The 24,833-nt window shown below is 37.8% G+C and overlaps 1 protein-coding gene across 2 annotated transcripts in view; it reads right to left on the bottom strand.

The window, feature by feature from the left end:
* LOC108725531 (headcase protein) overlaps positions 1 to 24,833 on the bottom strand; it is a 153,796-nt gene that overhangs the window by 108,148 nt on the left and 20,815 nt on the right. Inside the window, exon 2 of one of the 2 annotated variants that reach the window (XM_018452585.1) lies at positions 16,372 to 16,468. In XM_018452585.1, coding sequence (XP_018308087.1) covers positions 16,372 to 16,468 — 97 coding nt within the window. Of the gene's footprint in view, positions 1 to 4,004; positions 4,267 to 16,371; positions 16,469 to 24,833 lie in introns of those variants that run through there. The other variant, XM_018452586.1, reaches the window with a different exon arrangement.

Genomic DNA, 24,833 nt, shown 5'->3' with positions numbered 1-24,833 from the left:
CGTCCTTTCTCGGCAGACTTAAAGAGAAGAGGACCGTATAAAGGTCGCTAATTTGTGTAACGTCGACTATGAGGAGCGAACGTCTTGATGGGACCAAAAGAACATCCTAAGGAGAAAAAAAGCAAAGGGTGGCAAAGAAATGGCAATAGGGGGGTCATGCGGCACACTGATCGAGGGTTCGTCGACATTTGTGTTGGAGACCCTCGAGACGGGTGAGAGGATGACCAGGTTCGTCGTCTCCCACGAAAGGGTACTTGTAGGCTTGGCAAACCTCTTCGAGCCAGGAAAGTAATAAGAACAAAAGAATGACCAACGACGATTTTGATAAAGATACTATCCTTTTATTCGAGTTTATGACGCAACTTGAACATTTATTCGGAAGAGAACGAGCGTGTTTAATTCGAATTTATGTATGTGCGAATTTTAAGCAGGATCAGCGTTCTCCGGTCCGTAGACTTTAGAGCTTCCAGAATGGTCTCTAGAGAAGTTTTATGGCCGTCGAAGACACAAGTGCCATAAAGTTGGATCGAAGCGAACGAATAAGTATCCTGAAAGAACGAGATAGATGAAGAGGAAGAAATAAGTGTTAACTGGTTGTATCTATTAAATGTTACGACAACGACCTCAAGTCAGCAAGGACAAATGAAAAAAAGAGTGACTAGGTCACTTCCTTAATTTTCGTACAAAAAAGCTGAATTGCTGAACTGATTTTGACGAAGATTATAATACTCGGAAATGATTGTCAAACGGAGTAAAGAAAGAATAGTTGGTGAACCAACAGAGTTTGTGATGTCCAAAACAGCGGATCCAACAGAATCGAAGAAACTTGCGGGAGAAGAATCATTGTATGGCACGCGTCGATTTAAGATCAGCCGAATGATGAACCGACAGACCACTAAGGTCTGACTAAGGATGAGATACCGGATATGGTCAATGATTTCATGACCGTTGCCAGGAACTACGCGGTATTGATCCTGAGTTGCAAACATCCCACTCCCATTGCGCACTATGGTTCCACCTCTTTCATGTAACTGTAGAACCCGAACCTTCCGAATTCCTATTACATAGCGTGTCCCGACTCTTTCTGTCCCTCGCCTTTGAACTCCACTGACCATTTCTGGGGGAGATTATTCGAAAACTACTGCGAATCTAGCGACAGGAATACAACTTGGGTACGATTCTAGGGAAAAAGTGCCGAAAGGAAATAGCATTGATGGCTTCCCGGAGCTGAATGCTCGCCATCGACGTTATTTTGCCAGAAATAAATCAGCTTTTATTGCCATCTCAGTAGCTATGTATCACCCGATGCTCGCCAAGTGTACGTATGTTCTTTAAGTGCGACGAATGAAGAGTTTTCTCGAAGTTACGTGCGCAATGTCTGGAGCTGTCTGAAATGAATGACGGACGTGCGAAAGACGCGCGTCTAGGAGAGAAGCGACGCGAAACAAACTCGGTGAACTTAAGCTAACGAGCGAGTCACTCACTTCGAGCGGCATCTCTCCACATTTATCCTTTCCAGCAGTCACTTCACACTTGTTGTCGGGTCCCACGAAAGCAAGCGTCGCGTATAATAGCGAATAAGCGATCCATCTATTTCACCTTAAAGCCCGAAAGTTCTCTTCACGGATACGCTCGTTCAAACTTCTCACGGAACTTCTGATCCTGACGCAGCAAGAATTTACTAGTCACGAATGCTAAAAGTACCTGGGAGAGTGGAAACGATTGTTGATGTTATAAGTTAACGTTAGAAACTAACAAAATTATAATCAAAACATCTCAGCGATATCCGAAGCTGTTTTTTTTTACCAACTGATAATCAATAATTCAACTAATACGTAGTTATAAGAATTTGCAAAATAATCGCAAATTCTTACGACCACGTTGTACGATAATCGATCGGATTAAAAAATTTGAATTTTATTACAATCTACGCGAATATATATTTTCACGCTTAACATAGTCGCAAGTTTATATTTCTCTTTTTTTATCCTCCCCCGTTTCGGTTTTCATTACCGATACAAATAATCGCTGATTTCGACGCGATACGACAATTGTATTTTTACTATTGTATCAATGACGACGGAATACCAGGCCGAAAAGCTAAAGCCGCAGTTTTGACATTCCGCTGACGTCCCAGACCATCAACCTGCCAGGGGTTGCGGCTAATGTCGTTGATATTCAGGACTCAAAGTGCGAGGGTCGCGTTAATGTCGCAGGAGAGGGTTCGGTGTCCAAGAGGGCTATGTGCGGTATCCATCCCGTGCGGTGAACATCTCGGTCTACCAAGGGACGAGGCAAAGCGCTGAGGATTGGCCCGGGGATCGCCCGGGTACGAGCTCATGCAAACCGCACGAATAACCGAAAGGGTTGCTGTACGGATGTCGCTTGGACATAGTTTTGCGACGGATGAGCCGTTGTCCCAGACATCCGTGCTGCGTATAAAAAAGAAAAGAGGCGAATCTCGCCTCTTGCCGCGAATTTATCTCGTTTTCAGCCTTCAAAATAAAACGAGACTGATATCACTGGCTGTTAAACGGAGCGAGAGAAGACCCGGCGCGAGAAAGATTTGGCCGTACTAAAGTTCGCACGAGTGCCTGGCCCCTTTTTTTGCTATTCTCAAGCAGTCGATATAATCTATCGAGGAATGTGTGGAAACTACGTGAGGAAATATATATGAAAAGAAAATGAGAGCATTCTAGATGTGGATGTAACGTTCTTTTCACTGCATGGTTTTTTCAGGATTATGAAAAAAATTGGACGAAACGGTAGCCTCTTAAAACCAAAATAATTCCTTTACTAAAATTACCTTTACTAAAATAACAGCAGAGAAAATTAAGGGTATTTCAAATAAAAATTTATTAATAAATTAAGGAATTCATATTAAAAATTATAATCCCATTAAACATCATCAAAATCACAATAAAAGTAATCTCGAATGAAATAATAGTTGTTTCAAATTAATATTAAATTACATTTATATATTAATAATGAATAAATTTTTTAACGGGACGTTTAATTATTACGGTAATATTAACAAATATGATCGAAAATGTACCGTAACAATAAAATATTTGGTGCTATTTCTAACCACATTTCTGATCTAATGTTAAATCTGATCTCTGTAAGAAATAGCCACAGCAGTTCTCAATCAATGACGAAAACCAGTTTTTCTATCTTTGAAAAACCGGTCCAATACAAATGCGACGCGGTGTATCATTGTGCGAGAAGAATTCGTTCAATACTGAAATCGCCCCCGGCCACAGTCGTAAATTTGGCCGATCCTGGATGCTTCCAATATCGACCATTGCTATCGCACTACCCCTGCCCGTTTGCTCGCAACCACAAACCCAGCCACCACCCCTTGCCCTTGACATTCAGTGCTACGAACGATTACAAGGCCGAACTTTCATCCCTTGTAACGACGTCGTCTAAAGTTTAAATTGTAGCCTTGCTAGAACACATCATCGTGTCGCAAGCGTAAATATTTCTAATTCGATTGCGCCGTAAATATATATATACATTATAATTATTTGATATTACAATCAAACAGGTTAAATTAAAAAACAAATCGTATATACTTATCCAAAATGACTTCAAAGCCTAATCAAATTATTTACACATATAAAAATATATAATATTATTTAAATCAATAAAACTTCTTTATTTATTTTATTTGTAAAAAATAGAAATAAGAGAAAAGAGAAAAAACAGAAACAAGACAGAAGTTACAATATTAAATAATAATATATATCTCTCATCACGTATAAAAAAAGATCGACAAAAAATGCCTGGAATCTGTCGAAGCGTTTAACGTATCCGGAATGCAGAATTGATTAACAACTAAAACTTAACGCGATGTAGAAAAAGGTACTTTATAATTCACGGTTTATCGAGAAACGTCTCATCTCACTTCGTGTGCGTCTCGGTAGAATACACGGTATTCTACGGACGAGAAATATCGGTGCCCAGAAATACGAGTCACGCAGGTTATACGACGTACATACCTGAGACACCATGCTTCCTACCCTCCAACTATCTCTGGCACTTCGACCAGGAGAGGACCGGGCCGCTCCATCTTGGTGACTTTAATAGGATGCCATTCCGTCGGTCCGGACAATGCGCAGTACCACCCGGCAGAACTTTTAGGTCCGCTATCGCTGCCGCAGACGCCCCACCGTGTGAAAGTAATGAAAATTCGGTGATAATCTCTAGCCGCCGCGTGATCAATATACAGGCCGTACCCGAACTACCACGTGCTGGCTTTCGATTATAGATGTTAAGCGTCTCCGACGAGATTTTAAGGCGTAAAATTTAAGCTTTAAATCTTAAGCCGTACTCTCTAAAACTTTTGAAGTAAATTGTCACTCTGAGTGAAATCTCTCGCTTAAAGATTGAGAATCGAACCACTCTTTTTCAAGATCGGCTCAATTTTCACTCTTTACAGTGAGATCCCACTCCAAAGAAGAGAGTAAGAAATTGACTGATCATTACAGTCTATTGCTCTTCTCACATTCGACTGAAATTGGTCAATTTCTTACGACTTAAGGCTTAAGCTTTATACCTTAAACTTTTATTATAGACGTCACTCTAGATGTTGAACAAAAAATTTTTCGGCAAGTCAAGTATCGACGGCTTCTTCAAAGGGATCGATAATCATATGCGAAATTGTTATTTCAATTAATGATAAGATGAGGAGAGAATCGATAAATGTCTTATCAATGTACTCAATACATTAAACTGCTGATAATAGCAGACGATAAGTATGAATAACACCGTTAATGCCTGACAACATCGCACGTATATGATTAAACTTTCTCACGATTATCCGCTGACAATTAATGACTTTGGCCTTTTCTTTTAAATTTCCCAAAGACACCTCACTCTCCGAATCGCGCAACTTACAGTTGCAATTTCAGTAAATTGCGTAGTTTTGAATGTTAAATCCGATGATCTACAGCGACTTTTATGACGATTGAAGCTAAAATCTATCCAAGTCCACGTGTAGATCACCGCACGAGGCTCGCGGCGATTGTGATCCTACATATTACGGAAAATTGCGTTCGGTCGTATTTTACGTTCAACAATATTTCATCAGACGGCGCCCATTTGCGCAATAAATAGGTTCACCATCGAGACGACTCCGTTCACTCGTCGCGGGGGGGCGAGTCGATTTTCATCGACCGGTATCTCGCAGTTTCCCGCGCGATTATGTGCAAATACGCGTTTAGTTCATCCGACGATTGGCCAAGTTGGGCCGCTCACGCAAAATCGAAAGGTCGACGTGCCTCGCCGCGTGCGTGCGCGCGCGCGCCTTCTCGTGGGAACGTTTGTCGAGAATGATTTTCTCTCGCGGACAGTGCGTATGCCTGAAAGGGAAAGCCACCGTTGTTCTCGCCACTCCCGGCCGAAACGTTATATTGACCTCCCGCAGGCAAATTTCGACATTCGCGCCCATAAGCGTTCCTTCCCGGTCGGTTCCATAACCCCTGGTAATAGCATAATAAATCTACCAACTTTTCGCAGAATTCCCCTCGTAGCCACAGCCGATGCTCAGAGGTCGTTTCACGCGAGCGACTTTCCGTGCCGTGCCTCACCGCTCCGGCTAGAGTATTTCAGGGATACACTATTTCACTAGGAGAATTTATATCTTAATTATCGGTACACACCAAAGATACTTGGGACTTTAATCAGTTACGCCTAACGATGGTGAACTTTCTCTATCAATCATCCCACGCCTCTCTTCAATTATCAATTGTTAAAGACTTCCCCTGTTAGCCTGCGGGGATGTTGGCGAATAAATTGGATAAAGAATTATTATATATGATTATTATTATTCGCACATTTATAGTGTGCGCAGGTTTATTAATACTTTGCAACTCGCAAGGGAAATTTTCTCGAGTACCTTCCCTGATATGCGAATAATATGGACAAGTTTGGAATAACGCTGAAATATCCTATGCACGTTACTGGAGGTTCGCGTTCGACACGAAGAACGCAGACAGATCGATCCATTGTGCACAAGAACCAAATCACCGCGCGTAACGCCTCGTATTCCAACTATTTCTCTATCAGGGTCTCCCCTTGCTCAGACTCCCTGTGGGAGACAGCGGGGGGATAAAGCCGACGCGCGCAGACGTCTGCTTGAACAAAGACGCGTGCGAGCCGTGGTAAACTGAGAGAAGAAATGTGAGAGAAAGAGGAAAAGTGCTATCAGCCACGGGGGAAAAATGTTCGTCGTAATAAGTTTCTGCTCACCTCGCGCCATTCTGCATTAATTACTTGGGATACCAATGGCCAACAAAAATCTGCGGATACCTAGCAGCCGCACAGCAATTACGTTGTACACGACCAGAGAATTCCATGCGCGAAGGAGATTAATCTCCTATTCTAATTACAAAAAAAATGCAATGTTAGAAGTGTACTGTAATTTCCTATGTTTTTAAAAGACCAAACGACGTAGAATGTAATCCTTATCTAAATATTTAATTAATTTTTTCGTACATATTCTGTTCGTGTATACGTAGGTCCGTTCTTGCAGTATAAAGTAGTGTACACTCGTTATACTTAAAATGAGATACATTTCAAGTTTAGCGAAAGCGAGAAAGAAAATTTTTTTGCGGTTCAATGCAGCGACAAAAAATAGACCTCATACATTCTGTTTATTTACATAATTCGCTATTTATTCAAGAAAAACTTTTCGAGAAAAAAATAATCGCTCGCAATTTCCTCCAGTTAATTACTCCTTGCATACGCTTTTTTATCTTTGCGTTATTATTTTATCTCTTCGAAGTGCTGAGCTCATAATTTTGCATCGCCGCGAGTAAAAAAGTATCCAGCAGGGTGGTGAGATTTCCTCGCGATATTGCAACACAGCGACGCTTTGCGAATTTTAATATTCGATGCAGTAGCCTCCTGTGGTGCTCGACATCGATTCACCGATTCAGACGAAAGTTTTTCTTATGTTCCAACTTGAACACGAGATTAGAGAAATTCGAAATTCGTACAAGCTTAAACATTCGCGTAATCGGTAACAGAGAGTACCAGTCCTGAGCGATTCTCGAGAAAGGAAAACACGGACGCGAAGCGTTTTCTCGTATAAGGAGAGTACAAAAACCAGTCGTCGACTGAAGGAAAATCCGTAAAAGGCACCCCAAGCGTTTCTTCGACTCCACGTATCGCGCGTTTCGCGACGAAAACGGAAATGGCACCGCGTCCACCGTCATTACTTTTCGTCCACAGTCATGTCCGGGTGTCGAGAGACGTTGAGCTCTCCCTTGTGCTTTCTATCAAGCATACATGCTACTTCTCCTTTTTGCTTTCTAAAAGACGCGTCAGAACTATACGATCCCACATGAGAAGCAATGACATTCGTCTCGCCGATTATGATTCGTTTCTTTCTATCATTCTTTCCCCGGTGTCGGTCCTCCCTATCTTCCATTTTCCTGACGAATGTTTGACCGCTCATTGTTTCAGTCATGGCAAAGACGCTTTGTCTCGCGAGACCACAATTTATTAGAATGCGAAGTACGACAGGAAGTGGGTTCCCAAAATATATGGCTAACCGCGACAATAAAACAAAAAAAAACAGTGATGGTCTTGAAGAAAATATTGAATTCTATTCTCAATATTTATTTTTAGATGAAGCTCCATGGTTGTTAATGCATAAATATTATATTTATAAAGCGATAAGATATAATTGGAATATAATTGGAATGTACTTACTAATAAAGTTAATTGCGAACGTTTCAACTCTGAATTTGAATCCTCTTCAGTCAAGTATAAATTAGTCAAGTATAAATTACTTGATAGCTTGTATTTGACTTCCGCACTCAAGAGAACTCAAATCCAGAGTCGAAACGTTGCAACTAATTTCGTTGGCAAATACATTCCAATTGTTTGCGAATTATATTCTACCACTTTATAAATATATTATTTATTCACTAACAACAGCGAAGACTCATATAGACATTTTACTTACGTTTGATTTATTCTGACGATTGAAACGACGAAAACTATTTTTATTTTAATTTAGTCCTTTATATATACATATATATAACCATAATGTTATTTTTTAATATCACAAAAGATATCAACTAAATAAAATTGTTCGTAACGAATTATAGATTTTTATATTATGACACGCGAAGTAAAAATGTTTAGTAGATGGAAAAATATCGTGTTATATTTTGAATGTTATATTTGAACCTCGTAATAATTTAAGCGTGGAATAACACGCCTGACAATTGCCTTAATTTCCGTGACTCTTTAGCTTAATGAGTACGAGAAGGAAGGAGGAACCGTTGCTCATTATCATTCATAATCCTGTTCGTCAAAGAGAGGTCATCGGTTGTTTCTCTTCATAATGATGATGAAGATGAGGAGAAAACACGCATCTGCCATTTCTGATTTCCTTATTTCCTTTTCCATCGTTATTAAGAAAAATTTAGACGTACCTATTCACGAGAAAGTGAGACTACTTTAAATTATTTCAAGTGGCTTTTAACTTTTGACAAACTGTTTTTTTATAGTCTATTGACAAATTCATATGGAAATAAGTTTGGAAGAGAATAAAACTTTTCATCGTTCATTTTGCTTCTATTTTGTTTTATTTATTACAGAAGCATAATCATTTGTTTCGCATGTTATTATTACTTCATCGTGCGAATAAAACATGTATCAAGTCAGCCATATTTTTTCCTTCACACTAAAAAAATGGAGATTACCCATGTATATCAAGTTCAAGGAAAATACTAGTGTGCGTGATGTGGGGCGAGAGAAGCATAGAGCTATCTTGCATCGATCCGATTGAGGTAGGTCGAGTTCTCGAGGGAACCATGACTCTTATCCCAGTTCAGGGATAAATTCAAGGACAGTCCAATCGGCTACAACTCAAAATTCACATTGACGAGAATCATATACTTGTACTATCTTGTGTTATTACATAACAGAAAGTAAAAGAAACATTTAATCTCCTATTAATAATTATATCATAGCAATAAATGATAAATATTGTTGAATATGTAAAGATATTCAAACTTTATAACAATGTATTTATATAAAACAAAAACAATATTCCTTTCTATATATATTTTAAAATAAATTTTAATTAAAAAATAATTTAATTATTTAAACATTATAAGAATTTTAGGCACGACCGTATGTATGAATACATCAAATACGATAAAGAAAGCCATGATCGCTCAAAGTTAGATGTTTCGAATAATTACATTGATATTATACAGAATAATAATATACAGAATAAGTACATTATATATTCTTTTAAATAAATTTATTCCAGATGTGATTGCGCGCTGATACTTTCGGACTTTCAACACAATCATTCTGAAACGCTAATAATCCCCCCTAAATAAATTAGAAAGAAAGAAAGAAAGAGAGGAAGAATTAATTATTTAAAATAAAATTAAAAATCTTGCTAATCTCAGATACTATACAGATATTTCTATAACAAAGAAATATTGAAAGACAAAAACATATGGAAGCCACATCGTTAAATTACTAATTAACGTAACTATTTTATATTCTCGAGCGCATTGTTTTTATCTCTTTCTTTTTCTCTTTCTCTCTCTCTCTGAGTCTCACGAATAACAGCACGTTGAATTGCGCGAGTTGCGCAACAGGAAGACGAACGTTTAAGCTAATGACCTTTAATGCAAACTTCCATTGTGCGCAGAGAGTCCACAATGAGGGTTAACACACAAAATGTACTCAGAAAACAAAAAAGGAGAGAGAGGAATTATGAAAGAAACTTGAGAGAATGAATAGAGAAAGAACGAGGATATATACATGTATATATATATATATATATTATCTACAACTCTTTGTAAATAACTTCTTTCCAAAATTTGACACGAAAAACTTTCTTCCGAATTTCTAATCCCAATAATTTTCTATAAATGCTATTTTAATTGCTGTTGCATTAATGACATACATAATATTGTATTTCCGTGAAAATAGTCAATGAATGGAAGTAATTTCATCTTGGCTTTCGAATGTAAAAATTTTTTAACTTAATAGTGACGAAAACTTTAAATTCAATCTAAGTTTAACAAAGACAGATGGGACTATATAAACATTTCTCAATACATGCTTTCTAATTTACGTCGCAAAAAATTATTACAATACAACCTAATTTAAAACTGTTTGAAACGCAAGCGACTAAACTTTCGTTCAGTGTTGTACTGGTTTTGAATTTAATCAGCGCCAGCAACGAGAAGCATGAAGATTATGTTACTTGGGAACAACTGCCTGAAAATGGCGTGATTGTTCCTACGCTGGCTTGACCATGGAGGATTAATGGGTCTTTTATGTTACTGCGAACGTAGCAAAAAATCTTGCTAATAGCAACGGTCTAATCGGCACAGTTCACATTTAAACAACCACATGAAATTAAAATTAAAAGATAGCATAAAAATTAGCAATTAATGTCATATAATAGTAATATATATATATATATAATAAAAATAAAGAATCTCTCGCACAAAAGATATCATTTCGATAAGATATTTACATAACATTAATATTCAATAGATCAAATGATAAATGTATAATAAGTTGCATTTGTTATTCATTAAATACGTAGTAATTCGCTATTAAATATATACCTATTAATGCACTGAAAGGGGAGTATATCTCAATATACACTAAAGCTTTTATCTCGGAAATAGCGGGAAATGAAACACGACGACGAAAGGTACATACAAATATCATTTTCCATTAACTCTCTCTCGAGCTGATCGGAAACGTTGCTAATCGACGTCGGTTCATTAAAAATCAATGTCCGTCGAGCAAGACGCATGAAAAGATAGTCCCGAAAGAAAGATCTCGCTTTTCATCTCTTCTAAAGCAACTGAATTACGAGAAAAGCTTTTCGACGTCGTTCTTACGCGAGCGGTCCTTTTAATTAATCTCTGCCCCCTCGAACACGAGTATCATTCAGAGCTCTAGCGCCACTCAGCATAGACCAACGAAGGTTCCGCGCAATCCTCGAGAAAATTACGCAGTCCCTCCTTTGCGAAGTAATTGCTCTTGACTTACGATTTCGTACAGTTTGTTCATCTTATAAATTCGTAAATATTATTTAAGAAAGAAATGTTACGTAAGATAACAATTTTATAGACAAAAATTTCTTTGAAAAAGCGCCACGATTGATTAATTCAACGAAATTTTAAAAGTTAAGCAAATTCATTTAAAATTCGGGTAGTTAATGCACATCTTTCCATTAAACAGTTTTATCTAGAAAAAATAGAACTACGCTCGAAAGAGCTTATAAACAGATTATATCTCGCACAGCATGGCCTTGTCAGAAAAAGCGTAGTTCGCGAATGTTTGCTAACGAAACAATCTCTTATCAGAGTTGAGCTAGGCTGAGATAATGAGAGCGATGTAATACGTTCACAACGGTGAAATATAATGCTCGGCATAAGCGTCGGTTTTGGTGAGGCACTTCATTCGCTCAAAACTCGTTTCGAAGAAGAGACAATACTGCCTCTCTCACGTCTTATTTGAACGAACTTTACTGTAATTTCTTTTAAAAAATTTATTATATAGTATATAATAAGTCATTCACACTTTAATTAATTATTCTCATTGTTATTGTTAATTTTTTATTGTGAAATACTGCAGGTTATTTATATATTATTCATCTTGTGCAACTTTAATTATGCAAGAACAGTAGGTGAAAGAAACCGAGTATTGTGCGCTTGACATTTTGCCGGTTCAGTATTTTCTGCAAGCTGGCGCCGCTGACATTCGATGCATTTATCTTCGTCACAGCGCCCAAGAAACAATATTTACCGAGTCGCGAGATAAAGAGCCGCGGTTCGTGCGACGGACTGCAATAATAAACTATCGCACCGATGTAACGCTTAGCGTATCGAGTATTCGACGAAATGATAATATTCGGGTCGTTCAACCGTCTCGTGCACCTCGGAGAGAAATTCACGAAGCTGCGGGAGTTACATAAAAATAAACGATACGCACATGCTGGGTACGTTTCCGCAACGTTTACAGTATAAAGCAGTAAACGTTTTAATTACCTGGAAAATCAAAACGGATAATGGGTGCGGATTTATGGCATGAAATTGCATTGCCGATTAAAGATCAGCCGGGAAAAAATAACACGTTGCGAAATAAAATACAGTGAGCTGTAAACATCGCTGTTAGCTGCAGACTTCGGATACGTGAGACATCGTGTTGTTATTAGGTACCCTACGAACATTGACCGCTTTTGTTGCGTACAGAGATGAACAAAAACGTGACGAGACGAATATAAACGAATGCTAGCAAAGGATCTGTTGAAAAAGTAGCAACCGGAACTCTTTTAAAAATTATTGTAGAATATAGAATTCTGCTACATTTTCAATTTTGATTTTTTAATATAAAAAATGCTTTTTCTATTTTGATAGGAAACTGAAGAACTATGAAAACCGTTACTGAAATTGTCAGTATTTTTTTTTATATTAATAGAATGTCGTGCTAACTTCACAAGCACAACGGCCGAGTCGAGTCGCGGACCACTCCTAGTTTTAGCATCTATATAAGCCACGTGTCGAGTTACTGCATCGTAGCACGCCACTTTCCTATTTCCACTACTCTTCCTGTCCGATTTATTGCTAGACACAGCCACGAGGTCGTTCACATGGAATTTGTAACGTCTGTCGCGATTTGCACACATGGGCGCGCCTCCACTCTATTTCCTAAAGAAGTTTCATGTATTTTCGCAAATTCCAATATTCTCTGTAAGCGTGTATTACTATTGCAAAGGCTATATTTGATTTGAACGCTCACATATTGTAAGCTTCATTCTACACACGGAAAAAGATGATGGTTATATCCAGCATCACTTTAATTGAAAATAACGTTGTTAATCAAATGACACTGTTAATGAAACAAATATGTCATGTTCTTGTTTTAATAAAATTTTATTTGTTTTATTATACTGTTATTGAATATAAATCAACATGATTATTTTAAATTAAAATAATACTGTTGCTACATTATTTTTTAGTGTATCTTTATTACTCACAATTTGCGGAAAGAAAATAGAATGAAGCTTACAGCATGCGCACTCTCTAAATCTCGTGGAGTGAAATCTCACTCGAAGAGAAAATTGAGCCAGTCTTGAAAACAGAGTGAAAATACTACCACTCTTGTTGAAGAATGGCAGATTTTCACTCTTTTTAGAGTGAGAGGATCCAATTCCTTTTTTGGAGTGTAATACCTCAGGATAGATGAAACTTCACTCCAAAAAAGGGACTGAGATTTTACTCCTTTGGAGTGAATCTCATTCCAGAAGAGTAAATCTCACTCTAAAAAGAATAAAAATCTGCCACTCTTGAACAAGAGTGATAGTATTTTTTTTCACTTTTTTTTCAAGATTGGCTCAATTTTCAGTCTCTTCGAGTGAGATTTCACTCCACGAGATTTATGCCCGTATTCATAGTCGGGCCTTATTTAAAGCTTTCCTTAAATTTATCTTCAGATGCTCTACGAATTATTTCATTGGCTATTACATCTAAATTTAAGGAAATCTTAAATACTAGCTCTGACTACGAATACGGGCATTAGAGAGCATCCAAAGCGACTATAGCGAACAAGAATCGCGAAAGAAATTCATTGAAACGACGCGACGATAGAAGCATGGAGAACATTCGGAAGATTCATTTTTTTTTTCTCCCTCGCCTCAACGACGTCTTAACGGAGGGTATTAACGAAGAAGTTATCGCTATGACTTCCAATTCACAGTGGCAATCCTCGGGTCTTAAGTGACTCCAGGGAACGTCGCTGCGCATCGGTATTAAGCGCACAAAAGGCAAACCTCGCATTTTGTAATTCACATCGCAACGCACAACGCAGAAAGGGGTAACCCACCCTCGATACGCGGAAAGGGTTACGCGAGATAGAGAAAGAAGAGAGAGATCAGGACGATTGTTGCGGGGACGCGGTTGCCATGGGAGGACTCGGAGTGTTTCAAGAGCTTCCAGCGGTTTACAATGATGCTCTGGTTCCTCCAGGCTCCTCTGTCCCCTTTCCCGTGCACCCTCCTCTGTCGCTGCACAGTAATACGTGCACACACACTCGCACGAGATCGATCTCCCTCGAGTTACCTAACGGCTCTCGTTAGGCCGGCCGGTGAAGCTGAGAGAACCGGTATTATTGAAAAACTGGAACCAGCAGCCGCCGCCAGTTCGTCGGTGAAACACGCTCGAGAACAGCCACGGAGAGCCTTATTGCGCAACAACTCGTCGATAAAAGAGTGCGACGCAAAAATATTATACGCCTTACAATTGCGCATTCTAATGTCGCGGCGTAAAGTGCGAAGGAATGCATAGCGCGTTAAAAAGCCTTCATTTCAATATTAATTCAATAATTCAATTGCATATGATATTTAGATATCTTCAGCGGTAACATTATTACGTTATTACGTTATTATATCAAGCATGAGCAAAATTGTTCCTCAATCATAGTTACGACTGATTTTATGACCGCGACAAATAATCCCGCGCATAAAAAGTCGAATGAATAATCGCTCGAATTTTTCTTGTCAATAATATACAGCAATAGTTACGAATAATATAGTTACAGCGAATGTAACGTCATCGAATTTGTACCAAGAACGTATCGTAGACGTTAATTAGCCGCGTCATTAACTGCTTTAATTGTCAGGATTGTGTGCTGGCAGATCTTCTAACAAGACTACAGTCCGGATGGGTCTATCACAAGACAAGTTATTTGAAACTCTGCAAAAACGCGTATCCTAGTTCAGAGGGAAGAGCCGAATAGTTGCTTTACGAGTTATCTTTTCTTTTTCCGTTCCCGCAAAGCAGCAAAATGGCAGACAATTTGGAGGTCGAGTCCAGGTCTTAGGTCAAATTTTGTTAGGCATTACGGAACAGGGGTTAAAATGTGCATCACTTATGGAGCCTCCCTCAAGAAAGCCTTCTGTTACATAATAGATCGAAAGCAGACACAATATTTTATCGACGGAAAATATACTGAAAGCTTGTTATTTGTCGTATTAACATGTCGAAGTTAGAAGCTACAAATTGAAATCTCTTTTATAATTCACGCAAACTGCATAATTTTCTATAAAATTAATTTATATAAATATAATTTATTGATATATTTGATAATAATGTTTGTTCATTGATGCAAAAGTTACGTCTGCATCAGCATTTAATATTTCAATGGATAATAATTAAATAATTAAATAATTAAATAATTAAAATAACACACAATCAAACAAATATAAAAATAAATACATTTATATTCTATATCTAAAAAATGTTTTTTTTTAATCTATTTTTTAGGTACAAAATTCGCGAATAAATTATGACATGCGCATTACATTTTTTTAACAGAATCACGCTCTGTATAATTCTGAAATAATGATTCACTCTCTTTCAAACTTATTGTATCTTTGTAATAAAAACAAATAAGGAAAATCAGTGTTAAGCAGGATCAGCACTAAATAAACTAAATAAATATCAGCATAAACGGATCGCGTTGATTGGATTGACTTATAGTGACAACCTCGTTAATGATATTCTTTACCTTTTTCCGGATTACCTGTGCTACCTATGATACAGATGGATAAGTCATTAACCAGGGTTGACGTTAATTGACGTTCGAGCAAGAGGATTTTTCACAACGAGTAGCAGGTCAAGGGAAAAGCATAAGAGAGTAAAAGTATTCTTTAACGCCGGCATATATAAACATACGTAACGCAAGTACATATACGTATGTCTGTACGTGCGCGCGCAAAGAGACACATGCACACTACTTGGACTGCTCGGGTATTGATTTCTCTGCGTATTTAGGGTAGGACGACAGTGTTACAGGACGGGATGCGAAAGGATTCGCCAGGGGCGTAGCTCATGCCTGATTTACGCTTGGAAAGGACAGCCTCTCCCGGTTGAAATTAATTTAATGAATTCCTACGACGAGATTAAACCTGATCGTCGATACTAGTTTAATTCTCCATCCAGGTTTTTATACCTTATTCAAAACGCTTATATGCATTAATGATGAAAACATTAAAAATGCATTTAATTAAATCCGTACTTAATTATATGTAAATGCTAAATTATTACGTTTCATCGGTGCATGATAAAAAATAGTAATGATTTGTTTTTTTCGCTTCAATGCAATTAAAAAGATTCCTGCTCTGTCAGTATAATGTTGCGTGACATGTTTTGTGAATGTTGTAAACGATTTATCACTTCTTGAAGATCCAGTCAGTCCATTCCACTTACGAAGCAACGCGTCGTAATTCAACGCCTCGTAAGCGAAATTCACGACGTGAAAAAGTGTGTGTATATATATATATATATAAAATAATTAATTACTTACCTTAATATGATAGGAGTTAAGCTTGGTGCGGGGCAGACTGTTGAAAGCGCTGAAATCCAGACGACGCGAAAAGATACCGTTGGCGCCGCAGCTTTGTCTGCAAGTAGATAAAACAGAGTTTTACGTGGCGTTAAATAAATACGATAAAAACCAGGATATACTATACATATGTATTACATTGAAAAAAATTGTTAACTTATAATATATATATTTCTTTGAATAGCACAAGTAGACATTAACTTACAGTAAATAAATGTTTGCTCAATAACTATTCAAATCAATATTTATTAAAATTTAATATTTTTTTAAATGTATCTATGTAATATATTTTCAACGTGAAATGAACATTGCTTGTGGTCCCATATTATTTATGTATATTCGACGCATTCTAATATATTTAAATCTACTTTCTCTCTATCGAAATATATGCCTAGTAGAGAAATGATTGAAAGACATGGGTCGTCAGAGTCGTAATGAACCCTTTAAAGGGCTGCAAACGAAAAGTTAGTGTTCCAGTGAATTTTTCGTGATTCATAATAACTTCGGACCCTCGGCCTGTCACTTGACAATTCTCCCTTCAAGGACACCAACAGTACGACCCTCAGTCGTACGAGTCTCATGCTTCCTTTATGCAAAGCGAACACCAAGTATTTCTAAGCGCGTATGTGTGCTGTTTTTTACCCAGCCCTATATCACTCGTCATAGAAAAAACCAAAAGTTTCCCAAGCAGAGGGGCATAATTTACCTTCGGCGAAAACATGTTATAGACCGATTACATGACGGGATATATAAAACTTTGTTAGGTATAATATTGATTCAATTAAAAAAAAATCTAAGTGCTTTTGAAACCTCAACGGTTATCTTTAAACAAATAGAAACATTTTTGCAATAAATTATATTCAACAATATATAAACGCCAGATCAATATTTTTCATTCATAATTTCTTGATCGTTCAAATTATAATTACAAAAATAATAAAATGTTCCGCAACGGATTTAATTTCAGCTAATAAGTCGAGAATAATACTCGATTATACGGGAAGATCAATCATTCTCTACGATCGTAGAATTCTGACACCTACGAGTAAACACACCGGCTTCTTCAGTTGCGTAACATTCAACGTAACACGAATCAATGACGGTCTCGGCTCGACTTGTAGAAGATTCCGCTACAGAGGCACAGTAAATTAAAACGATAAAATAGAACGACCACAGGCGCCAGTGAGGTGGCCTCTCCAGGATACTCAGTGCGAGCGAGAGAATTACAACGACGACCATAATGGGTCGGATCGAGCTGTGCAACACAGTTGCGTCACCAGGAAGACGAGCAAGCGAGCGAACGCGCGAGCGATAGGCGTCAACACAGTGGCGAACGGTAAAGTGGGGATCAGCTATGACCTTGGCCTCCACTCTAGCGAGACCGTCCCTCTATCGCCGCCTGTATTGGTTGTTTGGCAATGTCAGTCGAGGGTCACGAAAATATTGCGCACCGTCCAAGGCAGGCGACGACGGTTTTCTGTGAGGGGAAGGGAAGGGAAACGCTCATTTGCATTATGCAATGCGCTATTCGACTTGTAACTCTGTTATCAGACGACTACATATTGCTATTTATCGAGATCGGTTTAATCCCCACATTTTTCAAACGTAGAATCATGAGACAATTTTTCCAAAGATAAGTTCGATGGAACGTAATAAACAATTCGGGCATTACATTGATTCTGCGACTCTCGACGACGATTGTTATTCTCTCATATTTGGTCTTTGTCAACACGAATTGAAGAACCACTGTGGCCCGGTTTTTCATTCGCTGGTTAACTTGTGGTTAGGTCCGATTTAATCCGGTGATAACGTAAAAATTGTATTTTTCTATCTATGATTAATTATACTACATTAATGGTTTTGTATAGTAAATAACTTTTAAAGTTACTACTACAAAACCATTGATTTAATGATTAATTACAGCTAGAAAAATAATTTTTACATTATCATTAATGTTAAGTGAGGATAAACCTAAACCACAAGTTAACCAGATAATGAAAAATCAGGTAAGTAATTTTAAAACAGAAAAAAACTCACGTCTTCACGCGAAACTGTGTATATAAAGATAAATTTATAATTAACTGAATTACGACAAAAGTATAACTATATTACATAATTATTAATTATATCTTACGTGTACCGAAAAAAAAACTATATTATTCCAAAGTATGACTACGATCTGAAAAACATATGTTACAGAAATATAAAGTTCATTCTTCGTCGCTCACGTAATCGTTGGCGCCAGACGTTATATATGTAATTCTACCAACCGTCACAACAAAGTAGTAAATAGCACGTTTGAGTTTAAGTGTAGTCTATTTTTACATATCACGCACGATAAATGTCCACATATACATTAAAAAGTCATCCGAATATACATATATTATTTACCTACCACGGTTATTCGGTTATCGCGTTTCGCATTAAACAACGAGTCTTTTTTTTTTCGAAATACCGCATCGTCACGGTATTTGAGCTCCTCGTTAGATCCGATGATAGAATTTACATCGGTTGGTCGCACGATGACTAACGCGCCGTTATGTAACGTGTTGTTATGAAAACTTAAGTTGCGACAGGCGCGTAGCTTCGCGCGCGGGCGCACGTAACGTTTCGCACGAAGTAAATAGCGCTGTTTACACCGCATTACCGAGATTAGTCGACAATGTAGAGGAGAGCCGATAAACGAAGAACGCGCCGCGGCGCCGCTCCTTTTTTGCGCCGCGTTGGCCGCGCTTGGCAACTCTCGCAACACACGTTGAAAATACACGTGAGTTGGTCGCGCGAGCCGTCCGCGGAAATTATATTATCAATGCATACCACAATCATCGGCATACCGCGCCTCTATCTAAAGTCAAGTCGAATAAAACAAATTGTAAAAATTATTCGAAAGATCGAAGAGAGAGAGAGAGAGAGGATATTTTTTATTTCTCCATGGTAAAAATTTTCCTTCCTGCTAATACTAATCGGTGAACCGTGGACTACGCATTCCGTGCCAACACTGAGCATGCATACTGAAGTCGAACTGAAGTCTGTATTCATAATCGATTCTTATATTAAAAGACTGTCTTAAGTGTACTCTTAAGATGTCGTGAACCAATCATAGGCCGTGTTCAAATCTGTTTTTTATTTTATTTACAAACCGTTTTAAGTAATGTCTTAAGATGCTAATGCGGCTCTCTGATTGGTTCATGACATCGCGAGACGTTCGTCTTGAAATAAGAACGGACTATAAATACCAACAAAAGATAAGAGTGTAGGAAGTATTCGCGGACCAGTTAACTTTCGTTTTCGGCGAAACATTCCTCGCATTCGATCGTGGAGGACGCGAACAAAAAACAAACCGAGAGAGAGAGAGAGGGGGGGGGGAGAGAGAGAGACACGGCACGCTGGAAGAACTCCGGAATAAAAATAAGAACATGGTATACACGTGAAAGCCATTAAGTCGGACGTAACGGCGAGGAAAAAATAGTAGCCCGTAGTCCGATTTAGTGCGCACCAACCGGTTTCCCGTAGTTAACATACACGCGCGCACACATCCGCGCGCACTATCTGAGAATGGTGTGCGCCGCTGATGCAAGAAAGTTATTATCTAACCTTGACGCGACGCTCGCAACCCATTATACGGGCCCCCAAATTTCACGAGCACATGTCACAGATATACCCCGGAATCTGGTTGTTATCGTTGCGCCGACAAAAGCGGTGACGCACAGCGGCGCGAGGTGCCCCCGCAACCGCTGCACTATTTTTAGTCATGAACGCAATTGCGCGAGAGATATACTTGCAGGTAATATCGCGGCGAGGCGAGTGCGCGATTAATCGTGCACTTGAGTACAATTCCATTATCCCTGCTTCTATCAATGTGAATCGATCTTAATCTCGGCTTGACTTACTTTTTATTTTTCTTCAAATCTAAGAACGAAAAAAAAAAGATAAATAAGGTTGTCATAGGTTCCTCGTCCTAAACTTTTCCCTGACTTTGAATAATATTTTGAAATTTTTTGTATCTCCATCCTGATTTGGAAACCGTTAAATGTTTTGTTAAGATCAATTTGATTAGCAATATGAATTACTATTAACGTTGCTGCTTTCATTTGTAATTGTTAAATTAGTAGTATTCCCAAACTGCGTAGGTGTTATATATTGAACTTCTTTAATACTTATAGCTTTACGAGACTCGTCACCCGTTAATTTGATGGGTATCCGAAGAAATAAGTAAATACTAAATACAGAATTTCAAAATTAGAAAACTGAGGAGGAAATAAATTTGTATGTATTTATACCACTCCATTATTACTAAAAGTCAGCAAAAATTGCCAGGAAGTAGTAGTAAGTTTCTGTAATTTTGGTCGTGAAATCCGAAATCCGTCAAATTGACGGGGTCCCGTAAATATAACCAGATTAAAGCCAAGAATTTTAATTTTCTATAAAATTTTGCAAAATTTCCTAACTTTTCGCTGATTTCCGTTTTTAATTTTCCTGACATTTTCCTGATTTCCAGTTTTGTGGCAATCCTGATAAAGAGTAAATTAAACCAAGATTAAAGTTAATCTGCGTTGATAAAGATGAACATTAACCAAATTGTGTGAAACTGCGTCCAAATTCCGTTGGATTAACAGCGTGCGTTGAATTATTCGCGTCCATGAATCAGTTTTTGTAATAAGAGCGCTTAGCAAACGACCGTATCAAATGTTATTGCATAGTATCAATGTTTTGCATTCGCGTCAGGATTAACCGCGAAATAATTTCTGAGAAAAAACGTTAGGTAAACATTATTAACCCTTCGTCAGCCATGGAATTTTGCATCGTTCGCTAGCAACCTGAGTCTTTGAGCTTCAATGCAAATTTTTATATTGATTCAGACTGCACTTTAAAAAATGAAAAAAATTCTTGCGCACTTGTGAAAGCTTTAACGAATATTATTTTTTATTATCATAAAAGTCGGATTGTATTTTTTACAAATTTAAATTTTTCAAAATCTACTAAAATTCACAATTAAAATATCAACTATGTCTTCAAAGTCCAACTTGACTGGTAAAGAATTAACAATAATAAGCACGAAACAATATGCGAATAATGAAGCATAGATTTATACGAATTGTGTTTGAAGCGTTTGACAGCAATGTAATAAATATTTATACGTAACTAATTTATACGTATCTCTATTAATCGGTACAAAAGAACGCAATCAATATCGAGCACTTTGGGGATCCACGCTCGTATCAAGAAATTTAATTTCTGATTGTAAGCCATGATAAAAAAACATCTGGTCCAACTTGGGCACGTCACGCAGTGCCATCGAATTAATTGGCATCGTAAAATACACGATTTATGCGTTGCGGCGTTCAACGACGTGGGACCTGATCTAACATTGTTGCGTAAACAGAAGACGTCATATATGGCTCGGCGCCGAACAGAGCGGGTAAGTTTTCGTAACCGAACACCGACTCGATACACAGTGTATCGAGTCCGGTCGGTCGCAAAGAGACGGATTACGTTTCTAGGAAGTGTTCCACACTCGACACCTTCCCTGCTCCTCCGCGCGCGCGTGTGACGAGCCGTCGAAGCGTAAAGAGGACCCTGGACAGTGCGTATCACCTCCTCAACCTGTCTTCTTTTATTCGCCTTCCCGCGCCACGGCGATGACTCGCTCGCGATTTATTACGTCGGTGACCGAGCCGATTACTCAGCGTTTCCGCGAATCGCGCTGTCGGTTCGCGGTAATATCATGTTGCGCCGATCAGAGGCAAGTGTAATTCCCGCTCTGCTGAAAATAGCAGCGAGCGAGAACGCGCGCGCGCGCGCACAAACAACCATACACACCTCCGATTCTATTTCTTTCGCGCACAGACGATAAACAATTATTATTGACGAACGACCAATTGGTCGCGCGTTCATGCGCACTGCTAGAAATCGTGCGGATCTTATTGCAAGTTTTTGCCCAAGAGACTCAACGGAGCACGTGGCAATGCGTGTTTTTGCACGCTCGTGAAGATAGGCCGCTTCGAGTTCGCGCGCACTACCGCGATTATGCAAACCCGTCACGTTTATCGCCAACAATTCCATCACACAATCCTGACCTATCTTAATACATCATTCATCCGATTCGTTATCGCGGATAAATAGGCCCGATACGCAAGTGGCATCGATAACTGATTAGAAGCGTGAGAAATTTGCCCTTTGGTTAACGATCCAAATCCATCAATTTTCATTTTTTTCTCTCACTGGGAGTCGACGTCGCTGCCGGAATATCGACACTGAGAGAAAAACTTTTTGATATTTGTAACTATAATTACATATTGCTATAATTATGATTATGGTTTACTACTATAGTTTAGTAATAATAACTATATGTATAGTTCTATAAATCGATATAGTTGGCAATCGAAAAGGATTATGATTATAGTTATTATTAGCATAAAAATAATTGAAATTACCATAAAAAAATATTTAATTAACTATAATTATATAGTCGCTATGGCCGACCCCTCCAAAATGACTATATAATTAGTTATTTAAATAATTTTTATGGTTATAATAACTATAGTTATAATCATTTTCAGTTGCCAACTATATATTGGTTGATAAATTATTATTACTAATACTACAGTAGTCATAATCATAATTATAGTAATATAATATAATTATAGTTACAAATACTAAAAATTTTTCTCTCAGTGGATATCATCGGAAATTTATACAGCAATAGATGCATCGGGGAAAACCGCGGCAGTTGTAATGGATATCATGCAAGATTATTTCAGGCGACTTACGTCAGCGCACTTTATCGAGTGCCTGACCTAGGTCGTGATACCTACTACTCTATGAAGGGGAAAATTTTAACTTAGGCACCGCATGGATGGCAACACAATCTATTTTGGGGAGATTCAAATTTAAAATAAGGGAGTTAAAACCTAAAGCTTTCTGATTCTGATTCTTCTTTATTATTTTGAAGAGAAAGTTATAAAATGTGAACTTGGCATTGATAAATCTTTTAATTATATATGTATTAAAAAATTTATTATATGTATAGAAAATTGTTTATTATTAATTTATATCAAAATTTTGTAAATTGTAATCTTCAAATAATTATTCTTTGTTAAATATTATCTGCCTTTGAAGAATCAGTGCAACTTTTGACATCTCTATCAAGGGCACAAATTATATGTAAGTTCAAGAACATTATATATAAAGTTTGCGATCGAGAAACATCATAAATACGGCTTGAGTCATGGAAAAATTTAGCGACGCATATTGAAACCCGATATCAGATTTTTATAGAAACAGGAAACTTCTATTAGATTATCGAATCATCTAGACTTACGCGGATATATTACTTGTGCGTTTTTATGTATTTCTCTTATTGCCGCATCGTGACAGATTTGATTATATCGTGTAACAAATTTGTTAACCTTTAAATACAATTGCATTTAGATTGCGAATTTTCTGTAAGCTTTAAAACTCAAAAACAGCATTATAAAAAAGGGTCAAATTTTTTTATTATAGCTCATCCTCCATTTATAAAGAGGATTAATTTGTGTATTTGTGAAATCTGGAACGTATACGTACAATTCGCCGACTCTCGTATGTGTGGTAACTAAAAATATGTTCAGATCCATAGTCATAATTTAGTAACAGATACGATCGCCTGCTATTAAATTTTATTTTTATCTCGCACCATACAAAAGAAATCTGTGTTATCGCTAACCAAGTGTCATATTCGAGGATAAGTGCAAAATAGATGTACGTGACTTTGTCTATAAACAAGATAGAGATTGGAATGTTATCATTTGAGGTGTTTATCAATAGATATTCGGGTAATTTTGTGTCAATTAGTGCTACACAGTAGTGATTGACAATAGAAACTATCGCTGCTTACACAAATATTTTTCATGTATAACAGTACGATAAATGACTATATATTTCAAATCCGTTCCAACTTTAATTTCCTTTTCGGCATCGATAATTTAACAGAAAGAAGATAGTTTCGGAATAATTTGTACAGGCATTTTTCCAAGTGGGAGGCGTCATCTTGTTTACGACAGTTACCGACCGCTATTTACGAGCACAAAGTTCTAAAAAAAGACCAAAACGACAGCAGAAGCGAAAGTGAAACTGAGCGGAGCACGAGAGTTGTGTTGGCTCGACGCTATATTTTTTTTTGCCGGAGGCTTTATCGCATTTTTGCGTAGTTAGGTGATAACGTGTTCGCGAAATGCTCTTCCGTCACCGGCATCTCACACATATACATGTATCTGCACATTCTACGATACACGGATGTACACATCTATGTATCGGCCAATCTGGCCGCGCGAAACTAAGCGCCACTACTGGACGTGTCGTAAATGACATACTCATTTCGCACGCATATGTGAGTGTTTATGTGTGCGTATGTATTTTTTTGTGGATATGAATGTGTTTGCGAG

The sequence above is a fragment of the Mycetomoellerius zeteki genome, unplaced genomic scaffold, assembly GCF_001594055.1.
Source record: "Mycetomoellerius zeteki isolate Tzet28-1 unplaced genomic scaffold, Tzet1.0 scaffold35, whole genome shotgun sequence".
NCBI classification, from domain to species: Eukaryota; Metazoa; Arthropoda; class Insecta; order Hymenoptera; family Formicidae; genus Mycetomoellerius; species Mycetomoellerius zeteki.
Note: the sequence above shows the minus strand (reverse complement) of the source record. Positions and strands in the feature narration are given on the sequence as shown.